This window comes from Oncorhynchus tshawytscha, linkage group LG20, assembly GCF_018296145.1.
Source record: "Oncorhynchus tshawytscha isolate Ot180627B linkage group LG20, Otsh_v2.0, whole genome shotgun sequence".
Classification (NCBI taxonomy): Eukaryota; Metazoa; Chordata; class Actinopteri; order Salmoniformes; family Salmonidae; genus Oncorhynchus; species Oncorhynchus tshawytscha.
Genome location: NC_056448.1, coordinates 32,865,056 through 32,882,960, shown reverse-complemented (window position 1 = coordinate 32,882,960; position 17,905 = coordinate 32,865,056). Strand labels below are relative to the sequence as shown.

The 17,905-nt window shown below is 44.6% G+C and overlaps 1 protein-coding gene across 3 annotated transcripts in view; it reads right to left on the bottom strand.

Moving 5' to 3' along the window:
- Positions 1-17,601, bottom strand: part of LOC112220206 (noelin) — a 37,363-nt gene extending 19,762 nt beyond the window's left edge. Inside the window, exons 1-4 of one of the 3 annotated variants that reach the window (XM_024381910.1) lie at positions 17,108-17,601; positions 5,531-5,680; positions 5,051-5,206; positions 1,004-1,223 (exon numbers count right to left, since the gene is read on the bottom strand). In XM_024381910.1, the coding sequence (XP_024237678.1) occupies positions 1,004-1,223; positions 5,051-5,206; positions 5,531-5,680; positions 17,108-17,173 (592 nt within the window). In that variant the 5' untranslated portion in view covers positions 17,174-17,601. Of the gene's footprint in view, positions 1-1,003; positions 1,224-5,050; positions 5,207-5,530; positions 5,681-7,536; positions 7,746-8,012; positions 8,744-17,107 lie in introns of those variants that run through there. The other 2 variants (XM_024381909.2, XM_024381908.2) reach the window with 2 other exon arrangements.
- Between the last annotated feature and the right edge of the window lie 304 nt (positions 17,602-17,905).

Genomic DNA, 17,905 nt, shown 5'->3' with positions numbered 1-17,905 from the left:
ACGTAGTGTATGTAGTGTACGTAGTGTATGTAGTGTGTGTAGTGTACGTAGTGTATGTAGTGTATGTAGGGTACATAGGGTACATAGTGTACGTTGTGTATGTAGTATACGTTGTGTATGTAGTATACGTTGTGTATGTAGTATACATAGTGTATGTAGTGTACGTAGTGTATGTAGTGTACATAGTGTATGTAGTGTATGTAGTGTACGTAGTGTACGTAGTGTATGTAGTGTGTGTAGTGTACGTAGTGTATGTAGTGTACGTAGTGTACGTAGTGTATGTAGTGTGTGTAGTGTACGTAGTGTATGTAGTGTATGTAGGGTACATAGGGTACATAGTGTACGTTGTGTATGTAGTATACGTTGTGTATGTAGTATACGTTGTGTATGTAGTATACATAGTGTATGTAGTGTACGTAGTGTATGTAGTGTACATAGTGTATGTAGTGTATGTAGTGTACGTAGTGTATGTAGTGTCCGTAGTGTCCGTAGTGTACGTAGTGTATGTAGTGTACGTAGTGTATGTAGTGTCCGTAGTGTCCGTAGTGTACGTAGTGTATGTAGTGTACGTAGTGTATGTAGTGTGTGTAGTGTACGTAGTGTATGTAGTATGCATAGTGTATGTAGTGTACGTAGTGCATGTAGTGTACGGAGTGTACGTAGTGTATGTAGTTTGTGTAGTGTACGTAGTGTATGTAGTGTATGTAGGGTACATAGGGTACATAGTGTACGTTGTGTATGTAGTATACGTTGTGTATGTAGTGTACATAGTGTATGTAGTGTATGTAGTGTACGTAGTGTATGTAGTGTCCGTAGTGTCCGTAGTGTACGTAGTGTATGTAGTGTAGGTAGTGTATGTAGTGTATGTAGTGTACCTTGATGTAGAATGTTTCTAAGGTGTTCACTACATGTGCCTGAAGCTTTCACTCTGGTGTGTGTGTGTGTGTGTGTGTGTCTGTGTGTCTGTGTGTTAGAGTGTGTGTCAGAAACTTTCTCAGCCTACCTAATTTTTGCATGCATGCTCGGAGTCTCTCCTCAAGACCTGACACTCGGTTGTGGAGTTCCTCGTAGTCATAGGCTCCCATCTCCTCCTGGAGCTCGCTTAGAACTGACGTCAGATTCTGGACCTCCTCCTTAAACTGCAATACCAATTTGGCATCGGCTTTGTACTCCTCCAACACTGGTATCAACGGCCTAATCTCCTCCATTTTCGATTTTATGGCCTGAAAGGATTAAAATAAGCTGGGTTCAGTGTCATGCCTGGAGACAAAAAAGAAAAGACTCCCAAAAAGTTTTTTTAAAAGGAGAAAACACCTATCTGGCCCTGACTACTCTAGCCTGGCCTACACTGACATTCTCTCACAGTAACACAATAGCCCTGTGTGTTTGTGTGTGTGTGTGTGTGTGTACAGTGTGTTTGTGTGTGTCTGAGCAAACAAATCCTGATGTGTGTTCCACCGTATTGGCGAGCAAGCAGAGGCTCCGTCCTGATGCAGACGAGCCGGTACGTTAAACACAAGCCCTCAGTACACCAGGAAACAATTGGGAAAGCTCTTTATTGGTCATCATTGTTTAAAATGCAACAGAGTTACATGCTTTTACATGTCACACACAACAAAGGGTTTCAGATTTTATTATCACTAATGTTTATAGGTACGTAGTAGTCTTTAGTAACCAAGTATGCATAGACAAAAACCAAAAGTTAAAAAGTAATTATAATAACTGTAAACAACTAATTGTTTTCTTTTGAAAAAGCCTTTTGATGGAAATGTTCTACCAGTAACATGCAGAAATAGATCTGTGGTAGGTAGGTAGGTAGATAGGTAGGTAGGTAGGTAGGTAGGTAGGTAGGTAGGTAGATAGATAGGTAGGTAGGTAGGTAGGTAGGTAGGTATGTAGGTAGGTAGGTAGGTAGGTAGGTAGGTAGGTAGGTAGGTAGGTAGGTAAGATAGGTAGGTAGGTACACTCTTAGAAATAAAGGTGCTATCTAGAACCTTAAAGGGAACTTTGGGTGTTCCCATAGGAGAACCCTTTGAATAACCATTTTTGGTTGCAGGTAGAACCCTTTTGGTTCCAGGTAAAATGCCTTGGGGTTCAATGTAGAACCATTTCTACAGAGGCTTCCCTTTTGGAACCCTTTTTTCTAAGAATGTAGGTAGGTAAGTAAGGTAGGGTAGGTAGGTAAGGTAGGGAAGGTAGGTAAGGTAGGTAGGGTTGGCTGGTTGGTTGGTTATTTGGGGAAAGAGGTAGGTGGGGTTTCAGGTAGGTAGAGTGGGCTGGTTGGTTATTTGAGAAAGGGGTGGGTGGGGTTTCAGGTAGGTAGCGTGGGCTGGTTGGTTATTAGAGAAAGGGGTGGGTGGGGTTTCAGGTAGGTAGAGTGGGCTGGTTGGTTATTAGAGAAAGGGGTGGGTGGGGTTTCAGGTAGGTAGCGTGGGCTGGTTGGTTATTAGAGAAAGGGGTGGGTGGGGTTTCAGGTAGGTAGAGTGGGCTGGTTGGTTATTTGAGAAAGGGGTAGGTGGGGTTTCAGGAATGGTAGAGTGGGCTGGTTGGTTATTTGAGAAAGGGGTAAGTGGGGTTTCAGGTAGGTAGAGCTGGCTGGTTGGTTATTTGGGAAAGGGGTGCGTGGAGTTTCTTAGTAGTAGTACTAATGGTGCGAAAGGTAAATCATGAATGCTCGTAAATCTCGCAGTACTGTGGTAGCCCAGTTCAGGTGGAACATGAGATTGACCTGCCTCTTCTTCTCTCTTTACATGTCCTAAAGTTAGCCCTGCAAGCAAGAAAATAACATACTGTTGACATCTAGCTCACTAACCTATCTAAGAGACACAGAACAACACACACTGGATTAGAGAGTATGTTAAGCATGCTTTGATTTTGCACTCATGATATGAATGTGGGAGGCATGCATTGGAAATGTAGACACTCAGTCAGGGATGCAGGGGGTGGAAATAGTTGTTTTGTGATTGATACTGCTGTTAATGTTGAGACTACAATACATGCTGAAGTTCAGTCTATCATCATTAGACAGGTAACTGGAGAGGAGTGGGAAAATGGATCTACAGTATTTGTCTGAGTGCCAGGAAACTTACATCAATGTGCATGTAGCTTCTGACTATGGGTGTGCTCGTAAATTTAATCTGGAGTGCCAGAGTGCGCTCAGAGTGCGCTCTGGGCGTTTGTAAGTTCAGAGTTGTCAGATTGTACATGAGTAAATTCAGAGCGGTTCGCTCTCGGAGCGTTCAGAGCGCACACTGGATGCTCTGGTCGAGGAGTAGGGTTGATCTGAGCGTTCAGAGCGCACACTGGATGCTCTGGTCGAGGAGTAGGGTTGATCTGAGCGTTCAGAGCGCACACTGGATGCTCTGGTCGAGGAGTAGGGTTGATCTGAGCGTTCAGAGCGCACACTGGATGCTCTGGTCGAGGAGTAGGGTTGATCTGAGCGTTCAGAGCGCACACTGGATGCTCTGGTCGAGGAGGAGGGTTGATCTGAGCGTTCAGAGCGCACACTGGATGCTCTGGTCGAGGAGTAGGGTTGATCTGAGCGTTCAGAGCGCACACTGGATGCTCTGGTCGAGGAGTAGGGTTGATCTGAGTGTTCAGAGCGCACACTGGATGCTCTGGTCGAGGAGTAGGGTTGATCTGAGCGTTCAGAGCGCACACTGGATGCTCTGGTCGAGGAGGAGGGTTGATCTGAGCGTTCAGAGCGCACACTGGATGCTCTGGTCGAGGAGGAGGGTTGATCCGAGCGTTCTGACCTCACAACGGCAGTCAAGCACCCAAGCTAACTGGCTAACGTTGGAAAGCTTGATAGCTACTTCCAGACACAAACTAGTCGACACCTCACTCTGACCATTTTACTCGCCCTCGCAGAGCTGGTTAGGCTGTTTACATGTTATCTAGAGTGTTGGTGACTGTAATTGTGCGGCTGGCATCAATTTAATGATGCTTTTTGGCCGACGTTTACTGACGCCACCATATTCAACGAGTGTGGAGCGTTCGTGAATGTATCAGTTTTTCTGCGCACTGGCGAGGTGCTCTAAATCGGAGTAGATAGCCAGAGTGAATTTACAAACGCACCCTATGTGGTTTTAAAAGTTAGTTGTGACTTACTGGTGAATCTACTACCCTCTCTCATTGATTAGTTCAATCAATCAACCAATCAACCGATCAACCAATCAATCAATCAAAGAATGTGTGGTGCTCAATTGGCATTGGTGATAATAATTTTAAAGGCAGGAGAGGGAGGAGGAGGAAAGGAGGAAGGAAGGTGAGCCAAGCAATGAATGAATATCTGGTTGATGATAGTTTTTGCATGTGCCCACTGAATTGTACAATATCCCTCCAGCTCGTACCCCAGAATGAATTATGGTTACTAGTGTTATTAGTAGTAGTACTAGTGTTATTAGCAGTAGTACTAGTGTTGTTAGTAGTAGTACTAGTGTTATTAGTAGTAGTACTAGTGTTATTAGTAGTAGTACTAGTGTTAGTGGAAATGGTAGTTGCGGTTGTAATAACGGTTACAAGCCAATTTTGTTGTGGAGGAAGAAGACTGTTTATTTAGATATTGAATCCAAAAGCTTCCTATCAAAAGTCCTAAATCCCAGGTCTTTGGTTAATTCTGATACAGTCCTGATACATTACAACTCAGAGCTGTTCCTAGGGACTATAGAAAACACTCTAGGTGAGGTTGGTGATGCTGAACCATAGGAAAGGATATATGCAGCACACCTATGGTTCAATCTCAACACTCATTCATTAACCAGTAATTAAATACAGATAATAGATAAGTATTGAAATTGCATTTTTTTGAGTGCTCTCTGTTGATAATCTGCGAGGATCCAGCATCTAAGTATCTTTTCAAATAACTTTAGAATAAGAATGTTGTTGATTATCATCTGATGCTGGACCATATCCTGAGTGAGCCGTGGGCACACACAAAAACCCATCCATGGAGGGTGGAGGTGGTTGTGTCAGATGAGTGGCAGTGGTCATGGTGATAGCCCCATAGCCCCAGCAGGGTGGGTTTAGGTGTGCTGGGCTGCTGCTGTACCTTGTATTGCTTGGCGATGTTCTGCTTGTGGTTCTCCTCCACCTGTCTGAACTTGGTCTCCAGACCTCTCAGCTGCACCTCCATCTTCTCCACATACTGCAGGTCTCTCTGGGTCCGCTGGTCCAGCACCTGTATGGACTGGGTCATGTTCTGGACCTATCACAGGGGAGATCAGGGAGACATAGAAATGGGCATGAGTACACTCAATATGGCCACCGATTCATCCATCACAGAACATTGGCTTGAATGTGGATGCCCATTCTAGAAATTATATTTCTATAGCATAGGCTCATAGTCTGTGATGTTGAACAGGTTGAGGCAGGGTGCTGCTCCCGTAGCTTGTCTGGGGATGCTGTCCATGTGTCTGTGTTTGTGTGAGTGCATGCTTGGGCTGCTGTCCAGGATGGGGGGATCGCGATCTGTGAGGTAAGACGTGACAGGTCATTAGTGTTGCTGTGGACATTATGTCACCATAGTTACCTTCTCCAGTAGCTGCCTCAGCTGTTTGGTGCGGGCGTCTCGTGAACACATGGACTGCTGCGGTGCCACCACAGTGCACACACACCTCCCCTCACTGTCCTGGGCTGAACTGTACACCTGCCATGACTCCTCTGGGTTCGCTGGCAACACCTGGAAGAGAGAGATGGAGGGAAGGATGGACAGAGAAAGGGAAAAAGGGAGCGAGAGATTCAGAAGCAAGAAAGAAAGTGATGTTACATAAAGTGGGAAAGAAGAGGACGAAAGAGAGAGAAAACAGGAGAGTGTTTGAGAGAGGTGAGAGAGGTGAGAGAGGTGAGAGAGGTGAGGAAGGGATAAAAAGAGATGAGGGGATGAAAGGAAAAAAAATAAGAGAAAACAGATGAGACAAGAGAATAACAAAAGCATTCATCCTATAATCCAATTGTCAGGGATTTGTTGAATAAAGTATTGTACCCCATCCCTCCTCGCCTGCTCTCTGACTGAATAGGCTTATCTTAGCAGTACGTTTCAATCACATGGTGTATGCTTGTGGTGACGTGTCGCACCCGTTGGAGTGGTGGAGTGGTGTGTTAAACCCTCACTACTACATAGATACAGCCAGAGCTTACATAATGTCAGTCTGTCTGTGGGATGCACACGCACGCAGGATGGCGCACGGCGCCATCTGGCCATGATGAGAACCGTTAAACTCCTCCCGCCCTGCTCCAGCAAATTATAACATGCCATCAGAGGGGAACGACAGCCTATCAAACTGGTCGAGACTTGTCCAAATACTCATCTATGTGCATTATCAAAGTTATTGGTGGCCAATTATAAAACAACACGAATAGAAGGTGTGAGATTGTCAGAACTAAACAGTCAACACAGTCCAATCAGTCCACATTGAGACTGGGCTAAGACTGGCTGTAGTGGCACTTCCCTCCTATTCAGTCTCTTAAGACATAGAATATCTGCCTGATTCATCTGAAATATTAGCACTTCCATTACCACTGTACATAATCGCCAACAGCATCCTGATCCTGAATCGACACACTCATCCACAATCTATTGTTTCACTGTAGCCTACATCATGATCATCCTATTTCAATAGTGAACATTGATCTAAGTGCATTGTGATGTTTTTGGCTTATTGTGACTGTTTTCGTCACCCCTGTACATACTATCCTATAAATTCACCAAAAATGTCACCAATAATGTACTTAAAATGTGGTAAATTAATTGAAAATTAAACTATGTGAATGTTTAAAACCAACTGGAAACCTTTCCATATTCACTTCACAGGGGCATTGAGTGAATATAGTGACAAGGTGGATGCTGGATTACTAGGTAGAGTATGTACTGTAGTACACTACTACACTAGCTTATCCAGTCATTAGGAGTATATCACCATGAAAGGCAAGTTCGTTTGGAGGAATCTTTTATCAATAATCCCACGGGAGTACAGATTAGAGAAAGCAAAGCACTCCACCCGACTGATCTTTATTACGATGTAATAACGCAACATTTTGTCCATCTGATCATCACATAATAAACTAAAATGACTATGTAGGCACGGGGATCTTTATTCATTATAGTACAGCCTTTACATTGAAGTAGATAGTACTGGGTTTTTTAAATGACTCGATTGAAATAGTATATGTCGTGATCCAATAGCTTTTTGCCAAAAATGTAACCCATGAAGGCGTGGGTTTTATGAATGGTTTCATAGTCAACCTTAATACGTAAAATATCTCACAAAGTATGAGACGATTTATATTTCATTATAATCATAACAATTTACTTTGATTAACCAAAAAGTCAGATTGTGCTTGACAAAGACACAACAAGACAAGATGCAATATGCCCCGCGTAATAAAATGACCTTTTTTTTTCTCTGGTGCGCCCTTCATTCGATAATCAGAGACCCCGCTGAACGGAGGTTGCCTGGCTGCCGGGGACAAAGAGGAACCCAGCTGACTTCACTGGAAAGGTCTGGATGCGAAATTTCATTTTCACAAAATGTTTACCTTGCAGCGTTTTATCAATGGCAGCATCCAAACAAACTCATTGTCGCTCTCCGTCTCCACCGCGCGCCCTTGTTCTCCTCCACCTCTCACAATGCAGCGCGCTCCCACGCCCCTCCTCGAACATACAGTAGGATACAACAAGACTATCTCGCTCCCCGTCTCTATATCTATCCCGCGAGTGATCAACATGAGAGGCGATATTAATCATGCATCTGAAATTCGATTTTCTCTAAGATCTGACAAGCATCCAGGCGCTGAAAACATAAGCAGCACAACATAAATACCAGTGACCCTGTCAAGCAACAAATAGGAGATTTTGGTGGAGGCAATAGCCTTGTAGGCCTAAATAAACTTTTAATAATTCATTAACCAACCAAATAAAATCCTCCAGCCAGGTAAAAATTGGTAGCAAAACCAGTAATTTTTTATGCAGACAAAATGAACCCGCGGAAGCGTAAAGTAGTGGTGTCACTTACTCCGGTGCTCCTGTCCGGGTAGCCTGCCCTCTCCGCGGTGAGCTTGGTGGTGTTGAGCCCAACTAGAGAGGGCAGAGTCTGCGACATCCAGTTCGTGATCATCGCCATGGTGCTCAGCACAACGCCGATCTTCAACAACGGCACCGACATCTCTGCACTCTGCGTTTAACCCAAACCAGCTTCATTCTATTGGAGCACAATCCGGCGAGAAACGAGCAAGGCAATCCATGTTGCCTAGTGAAGCCATAGCCTTCTGGTGTACCACCCGTAGCCCCGGTTTGGTCGGTTGTTCCTTGGACATCACTGGTGAAAGGCTAAAGGGTTCGGAGTTTGGAAAAAGCCCGCAGGTTTGCAGGTTTGGATCAGATTAATGATAATAAACCCTCGATGTCGAATCTGACAGTCCCGAAAGCCGGGAGAAAGTGTGACTGAGGAGCGGTTCAGAGAGAAAATAAAATTTATCTGGATGGGTATCTCTTTCTCTCTCTGTGCTGTCCCGCGCTCTGGTGGTGTTCCCGTTCTCCGTTCCTCTTTAGTTCACGCCCTCCGTCCGCCTCCTGCCTCGCGCGCTCCTTGATTAAGTGCAGTGAATACACACAGGCTGTTCCAAAAGGCTGAGGGAGGGAGGAGATGCCTCCGGATCTATGGCAGTACGAGCAACGCGCAACGGTGATGTCAGCCAGGTTCGTCTTGCCTGCTGCTCGAGACGCCCTTCCCAGTGTCACCGGGGGTCCGTGGCTGCCTGGCTGGTATTATCTCGGATTGCGAGTTATTATCCCCGGGGGGATTGGGCAAAGAGCAGTTTCGGGTAAGGTCGCGCCACTCGTCCGGTCGCAAGAAGCTGAGTGCTTAATTTTCCAGGCCGGGCAGGTGATATTTTTCTCACCCCACCCCCGTGGAGCGCGAGCTGTTGGGGTACGGAGAATAACTCAACTTGACGTTAATTTAATGAACAACCCCATGTATTAAAGTCCGTTATTATTTGATTTAATGAAGGTGAGCTAGGCAATAAGGATCATATATAGATATATATGGGGCGGTAGGTAGCCTGGTGGTCAGCCTAGTGGTCAGCCTAGTGGTTAGAGCGTTGGGCCAGTAACCGAAAGGTTGGTGCATCGAATCCCCGAACGGACAAGGCAAGCATCTGTCCTTCTGCTCCTGAACAAGGAAGTTAACCTACTGTTCCTACTGTAGGCCGTAATTGTAAATAACAATTTGTTCTTCACTGGTTTGCTTTGTTAAGTAAAAAATATACACGCATAATAGGGCATGCAATATGGATAACGGCAACTTGTCATCCCAAATGCATTAATACACGTCAGCAATTTTATGTCTTTATTTTAAAAATCCCGACAGCGCGCACCTGTCATCATCAGCACTGCATTCGAGTATAAAATAAAATTGAAGAGATGTATGGCCTATGTGAAAGACTCTGGCGCTATCGTGTGGCTGCTTTCGGTATTGCTTCTAAACCAAAGGGACAGTAGTCATAATATTGTTCGTTAAAAAGCCGCGCGACATCACATGAATGTCACAACCCAATTTAAGTGTGTTTGAATAAATGCGTCACCAAAGGCTTTCTGAAGGTGTTACACGCAAACATAACAACATTCATGTTCAGCTGGATTATGGATCTCTCTCTCAACCCACCCATGAGTTTCTGTATTATACTCGGTTAGGAGGATACTGGATGAACAACAGATAGTGAGAGAGAGACCATGAGAGACTGGAAGAAAGAAGATCAAGAAGAAAAATCACAATTGAGCTCATACCCCTTTAAGAAATCTACCACACCAGAATTGCCACAACACCAATATGACACACCAGGGCCCATATTCCCAAAGCACTCAGAGTATGAGTGCTGATCCAAGATGACATGGACAGGGATACCTGGCCCTAGGTCAGCACTCATACTCTGAGACGTTTTATGAATACGGGCCCAATACCTGTCCACTTCTTTTCTCCCATCACCTTGTGAATATTTTGAATCCTCCCTTTAATAATTAGAATCATTTTACTCAATAAATTTTTGAATTACAAAGCAAAGCAAATCTTTCTCATGTAAAAATTGTGAAGAATCAGAGCACCGAGCAGTGCACTGAGCAGAGCACCAAGCAGAGCACCAAGCAGTGCACCGAACAGAGCACCAAGCAGAGCACTGAGCAGAGCACCAAGCAGAGCACCGAACAGAGCACCGAACAGAGCACCGAACAGAGCACCAAGCAGAGCACCGAACAGAGCACCGAACAGAGCACCAAGCAGAGCGCCGAACAGAGCACCAAGCAGAGCACCACGCAGAGCACCTAACAGAGCACCAAGCAAAGCACCAAACAGAGCACCAAGCAGAGCACCAAACAGAGCACCAAGCAGAGCACCAAGCAGAGCACCTAACAGAGCACCAAGCAGAGCACCAAGCAGAGCACCTAACAGAGCACCGAACAGAGCACCGAACAGAGCACCGAACAGAGCGCCAAGCAGAGCGCCGAACAGAGCACCAAGCAGAGCACCTAACAGAGCACCAAGCAAAGCACCAAACAGAGCACCAAGCAGAGCACCAAACAGAGCACCAAGCAGAGCACCAAGCAGAGCACCTAACAGAGCACCGAACAGAGCACCGAACAGAGCACCAAGCAGAGCGCCGAACAGAGCACCAAGCAGAGCACCAAGCAGAGCACCTAACAGAGCACCAAGCAAAGCACCAAACAGAGCACCAAGCAGAGCACCAAACAGAGCACCAAGCAGAGCACCAAGCAGAGCACCTAACAGAGCACCAAGCAGAGCACCAAGCAGAGCACCTAACAGAGCACCAAGCAGAGCACCAAACAGAGCACCAAGCAGAGCACCAAGCAGAGCACCTAACAGAGCACCAAGCAGAGCACCTAACAGAGCACCTAACAGAGCACCAAGCAGAGCACCAAGCAGAGCACCTAACAGAGCACCTAACAGAGCACCAAGCAGAGCACCTAACAGAGCACCAAGCAGAGCACCTAACAGAGCACCTAACAGAGCACCAAGCAGAGCACCTAACAGAGCACCAAGCAGAGCACCTAACAGAGCACCAAGCAGAGCACCTAACAGAGCACCTAACAGAGCACCAAGCAGAGCACCAAGCAGAGCACCTAACAGAGCACCTAACAGAGCACCAAGCAGAGCACCTAACAGAGCACCAAGCAGAGCACCTAACAGAGCATTAGAATACTTGTTTAGTTCTCCACCTATAGGCTTAGCTGTAATACTGCAAGTTATTACATCAAGACCCCAAATATCCACAGTGCTATATGGGCTACTTCTGTCCTCGCAGTAATGCAATATGCTGATATAAATAAAAGACTCACTCTCCCATTCTCTCTCACCTTCACTCTATTTCCCCTTCCCTTTACCGCTCTCCCCCTCTGTGTCTGTCTCTTTCTCTCTCTTACTCTCGCTCTCTCTGAGTTTCTCTCTCCGTCCCCCTTCTCTCGACCTTTCTCAGTGTACAGAAAACAGCAGTTGTGACTCTGCAGGACAATTTGAGGTATCAGAGGGGGTCAGTTCACCGCTGTGCCTGCCCTCTACTGCCCTGCCCTGTCCATCCCAGCTCAATCCAACCCATCCCTTTCCTGCTCTGACCTCTTCTCCCCTGCCCAGCTCTGCTCACCCCAGCCCAGGGCCATCTCAACTCTGCCAGTCAGTTAGCATATCAGTACTAAGCACTAATACTCTACACTAACACTCTCTGGGACGATTTCCCCAACAGAAATTAAGCCTAGACCTTGAGCATGGTTTTTAGTCCATGACTAAGCTTAATCTGTGTCCGGGAAGCCCTCCCCCTGACCCTCCCCATGGACAGATCAGCTAATAGGGGATAAATCAGTGGACCAGATCAGTCAGTGGAGGACTGCTCAGTCTTGTCATGCTTGGCTGGCTATTTCACAGAGAGAGACATGTTTATAGGATAAATGTAAAAGGACAATATGGCCATTTCAGATCGTCTACGTGTACAACTGAGAAAGTACAGTTTAACATATGTACACTAGTACAACTCTGTGATGATAACTAACTTTCAGAGTTTCACTTGCATTGATTTATGAATAAATCAAATCCAAGTTGTCAATCACAGCATAATGCAATGCAGCTGCAGACACTCCATCTTTCTCTCTTTCACAAGAACTGAATTGATTATAGTGTAAACTTTTCATTATAAACACCTATTTCTCTCTCTCTCTCTTCTAGCGGGTGTAGCGGGCTTGAAGCCTTCAGGGAGCTGCCACGGGAACAGCTGGCCCTTCTCTACATACCTGACAACATAAACCAACAACAACAACAAACAGTCACTATAGTATTTCTGCTTCAAAAACATGTTCATTAAGAAACACAACAAATACTTCCCACACTAGCTATGCTTCAAACATGAAGGAATTCTGGAATAAATACTGCCCAAATCCTCAATAAGGTCTGACTGCGGCCCAAGACCAGGATAACCCCAGGGATGAACCGCTCAGGGAAACCAATCCCCCTTGTCGCCGTCAAACCCTTCTCCACATAGTAGCTATGCTCTGAATACATGTTCATTTAAAAACTCTGGCACACATACTGCTCTAGGGGTCTGATGTGTATGCTAATATAATGACGTGTATGCTAATATAATGACGTGTATGCTAATATAATGACGTGTATGCTAATATAATGATGTGTATGCTAATATAATGATGTGTATGCTAGTATAATGACGCGTATGCTAATATAATGGCGTGTATGCTAATATAATGATGTGTATGCTAATATAATGATGGGTATGCTAGTATAATGACGTGTATGCTAATATAATGATGTGTATGCTAATATAATGATGTGTATGCTATTATAATGACGTTTATGCTAATATAATGATGTGTATGCTAGTATAATGACGTGTATGCTAATATAATGACGTGTATGCTAATATAATGACGTGTATGCTAATATAATGACGTGTATGCTAGTATAATGACGTGTATGCTAATATAATGACGCGTATGTTAATATAATGACGTGTATGCTAATATAAGGACATGTATGCTAGTATAATGACGTGTATGCTAATATAATGACGTGTATGCTAATATAATGACGTGTATGCTAATATAATGACGTGTATGCTAGTATAATGACATGTATGCTAATATAATGACGTGTATGCTAATATAATGACGTGTATGCTAATATAATGACGTGTATGCCAATATTTTATTTTTTATTTGACCTTTATTTAACTAGGCAAGTCAGTTAAGAACAAATTCTTATTTTCAATGACGGCCTAGGAACAGTGGGTTAACTGCCTGTTCAGGGGTAGAACGACAGATTTGTACCTTGTCAGCTCGGGGGTTTGAACTTGCAACCTTCCGGTTACTAGTCCACCGCTCTAACCACTAGGCTACCTTGCCGCATGACGTGCCGCATGACGTAATGGATGTGGTGGATCATCTGATGTGTTTAAGGTAGAACATCTGTCAAGATGTGAGGACGGATGTTGGTTATATTGCCTGAAGAATTGACAGCCAGTGTGTGTGTGTGTGTGTGTGTGTGTGTGTGTGTGTGTGTGTGTGTGTGTGTGTGTGTGTGTGTGTGTGTGTGTGTGTGTGTGTGTGTGTGTGTGTGTGTGTGCCTGTCTGTCTGTCTGTCTGTGCCTTTGTGTGGCTGAGAGAAAGTGAGTGTGTACATGAGTGTGTGATGGAGAGAAACAGAGAGAGATAAAACGACAGAGAGACAGAAAGATGATGTCCATCATTGTGACTTGTTGTTGTTGTGCTCCAGACCACAGCACCTGACACAAATCATCCTCCACAGTTTACAGTAGAAATAATAGATTTCATTTCAGTGCATACTGCAGACCATGTCTCTCCAACCTGTTTCTGCAGAGCTACAGTCCTGTTGGTTTTCACCTCAACCCTAAGCTAGTGCATCTGATTCTAATAATTAGTTGGTTGATAAGCTGAATCAGGATACAACTGGGGTTTGAGGGAAAATCTACAGGAGGGTATCTCTCCAGGAAGAGGGTTAGAGAGTCCTGCTGTAGACTAAGGACAGTGAAATAACACAGATTGATATGTACACTGGCCACCTCAGTGACATCTCCTAAATACTTGTACGTTCCTCTAAAATAAAACAATAGCCTGCAGTGGCAATGTTTTCAGAAAGACATCTGTATCTGTCCAGGCTGTAGGGGTAAAAGTGAAGTGGGGTGACATAAATCATCACCTCTAGAGCAAGTTATGTTGAAACAGAATCTGTTCAATAAATGTGAGTCTGGCTTTGATCACAAAGAAATGTGCTGCACTTTCTATCTATTCTCTGTTCTTTCTCTCTCTCTCTTTCTCTCTCTCTCTATCTTTCTATCTCTGCTCTGTTCTCTTTCTCTCTCTCTCTTTCTCTCTCTCTATCTTTCTATCTCTGCTCTGCTCTGTTCTGTTGTCTTTCTATCTCTGCTCTGTCCCCCCCCTCTCTCTCTCTTTTGCTCTCTCTCTTTCTTACTCTTTTTTCTTTATCTCGCTCTCTCTCTCTGTCCCTCTCACACACTCTCTCTGTCTATCTCCAACCCTTATTTCTCTGTCTTTCTCCCCAATCTCTCTCACTCCGACGCTTTCCAAAACACCCAATTTCCCTCTACCTCGGCATCCTTGAGTGTGATGTGTGTGGTGTTTGATGTTGTAAGGGCTCTGTTGTCGGTTAAGCTATAAATAGTGCTCCACGGTGAGTATTATAGTGGTTCTGATAATGCTGGAGGCCGGAGGGGGTTGAGGCTGTGGCCGCGGTGAGTATTATAGTGGTGCTGATAATGCTGGAGGCCGGAGGGGGTTGAGGCTGTAGCCACAGTGAGTATTATAATGGTTCTGATCATGCTGGAGGCCGGTGGGGGTTGAGGCTGTAGCCACGGTGAGTATTATAGTGGTTCTGATCATGCTGGAGGCTGGAGGGGGTTGAGGCTGTAGCCACAGTGAGTATTATAGTGGTTCTGATCATGCTGGAGGCTGGTGGGGGTTGAGGCTGTAGCCACGGTGAGTATTATAGTGGTGCTGATAATGCTGGAGGCCGGTGGAGGTTAAGGCTGTAGCCACGGTGAGTATTATAGTGGTTCTGATCATGCTGGAGGCCAGTGGGGGTTAAGGCTGTGGCCACGGTGAGTATTATAGTGGTTCTGATCATGCTGGAGGCCAGTGGGGGTTGAGGCTGTGGCCACGGTGAGTATTATAGTGGTTCTGATAATGCTGGAGGCTGGTTGGGGTTGAGGCTGTGGCCACGGTGAGTATTATAGTCGTTCTGATCATGCTGGAGGCCAGTGGGGGTTGAGGCTGTGGCCACGGTGAGTATTATAGTGGTTCTGATAATGCTGGAGGCTGGTTGGGGTTGAGGCTGTGGCCAGATATTGACTGACCTTGTTACAAATTACATCCATCCAAAATGCTCACACACAGTCACACACTCAAACACACGCATGCAATCATATAAACACACACACACATGCATGTACACACACACCAATGCCATCCAGGGCCACAAACTACAGTGTCAACCAAGCCCCTTACAGACAACATGCAGCACCCAAACTGTATGATGCAGGATGAAGTCCAACCTCGTATGCCTTTTCCTCTTCAATCAAGGAGATCAGAAGGGCAACATGTACAACAGAATCAGCATTACTGAGAGCTCAGCGCAGTGTTTGTGTCACAGTGTTATAGGGAGACTACAGTGATGTGTTGGTCATGGTGAAAGATGCATGGGAGAGATGAGGGCAGCAGAGTGTCTATGTGCTTTGTGGGGTCAGCTATTTCTCTCTGAGGCTGTGTGATGTACAAAACACACACCTCACTTGGCACTGACGTCAGTCCAACAACATCCTCTGAGTGATATTTTTACAGAGCTGTCCATTAACATTAATCCAATCTGAAACAAAGTACATGTTGAGGCCTGGGGTTGAATTTGTATTAAAAGGGTTTAAAAGAAATAGATAGAATATTGTGTGGTTCATGATTGTACATTGGGAAATAGATTTCCGCATAATGGACATGTTGACCGAATGATTATGTTGAACTAATGCCAATTTGTTTTGGTAGCCTGATGTTAGCTTGTTTATGCACAGGGGGACAGGAATGAACAGTATGTCTGTGGGAATGAACAGATACACCTGTAGTTTGGTGAGACCATTTTAAATATATATATATATATTTTTACATTTTAAATATATCTGAGCAACCCTTTACGTAAACATTTGTGCTATACTTTTGGGAATGAACTTTGAACTGTAGGGTTAACTGTGCACACCATCGTTTCACAGATTGCTGGTGATTAAGACATTTGACAATAGAACAGCACTTGACTATATTCTTCAATTACATTATCAACCATTACGGCCTTGGATACTTCTTAGGTGATTGGATTGATATGTCGGGTGGATAATCGTTTCTGCCAGACCAATAACATTTTATTTGGTTGGTTAGAACAAAGACCTCCTTTCTCGTCTCCATAGTCAGGTTCTCAAGCTCCACAGTCACTTCTCCTTTGGTCTTATTCAAAGGACCATGCTGTGTGCTGTGCTACTTGAAATGCAATAATATTTGACTGCTTGTTATTCGAAACAAACGACACATGCAGAATACCGATACATATATCAGACACATCATAATATTTCGGTTTAGAATGAAAAACAATAACCATTCTGACATAATCCTAACCCTCACACAGATGATTTGGTTGGATGGGTTGATTTGTTATTCATTCATTACATTTGCTTATAATTTATACGTGTGTAATATATGTGTATATTTACACATTTGTATGCATGTAGGATTTTGTACATCTCTATCCCTGCGCATTACACAGAGCCCTGTTAGAGTTAGGCTATGTGACATTCTTTGGGCGCTGCTGGCGCTATCTGCGCCCGTGTAGCATAATGTATCCACATCATCGCCATGTAATCCCACCCGTTAATCTCTTTAAACGCGGAAACTGGCTAATTCACTTTAGCTTTGTCTAGGCTACCGAGAAGACACCGGGTACTAATATTTTATCTCATGCCAAGTAACTGCTCACCACAGCGTAGCTCTAATACAGTGGGGAAAATGGCGTGTGTTTAAACCTACTTGAGTGAGTTCTGTGCCCATCAACACGAGGACGATAAGACTCAGGATCTTGCTCGAGGGCTGCATCTCTTTCCTCCGGGTGTGTGGAACCAACGCTCTCACATGCAGATCTGTCCCTTTGCGTCCCCCGCACGGAAGTCCTCTCCTCTCCGCTCCCTCGTAGCGCTGAGGTCGCTCGCTCGCTCGTATCCCTCAGCAACCAAATAGTAGAAAGCGAGAAATCGGTATTACGGAATCAGAGTCTCTTAGCATATTTATTTCATCTCTTCATCTCTTTATTTCAGCTCCTCCGTCTTGGTGTTTCTGTTCTTTCTTATTTTATTTCTTCCTCTCTAATCGCCACAACGGATTCTGATAAACATTTGCGAAGGGAAACGTTGGTTTAAAATACGGGAATCAGCACTGGTTACTCAGATATTGCCAAAACTTTGCCTCCCTGCCTGGAGTCGCCGAATAAGCGATGGGTGTAAAATGAGAGAGCGCGGAGCTGTCCACGGTGCTGAAACAGGAAGTGATGTAGCAGAGCGTGGGAAATTCAAGCAATACAACATGGAGCGCGCCAGAGAGATAGGAATAATATTCTATGATTTTTATGATTGAAAAAAACATGACCCTTTTTCAATTCTAGTATTTATACTGAACAAAAATATAAACTTAACACGTCAAAATGGTCCCATGTTTCATGAACTGAAATAAAAGATCTAAGAAATGTTCCATATGCACAAAAAGCTTATTTCTCTCAAATGTTGTGCACAAATGTGTTTACATCCCTGTTCGTGAGCATTTCTCCTTTGCCAA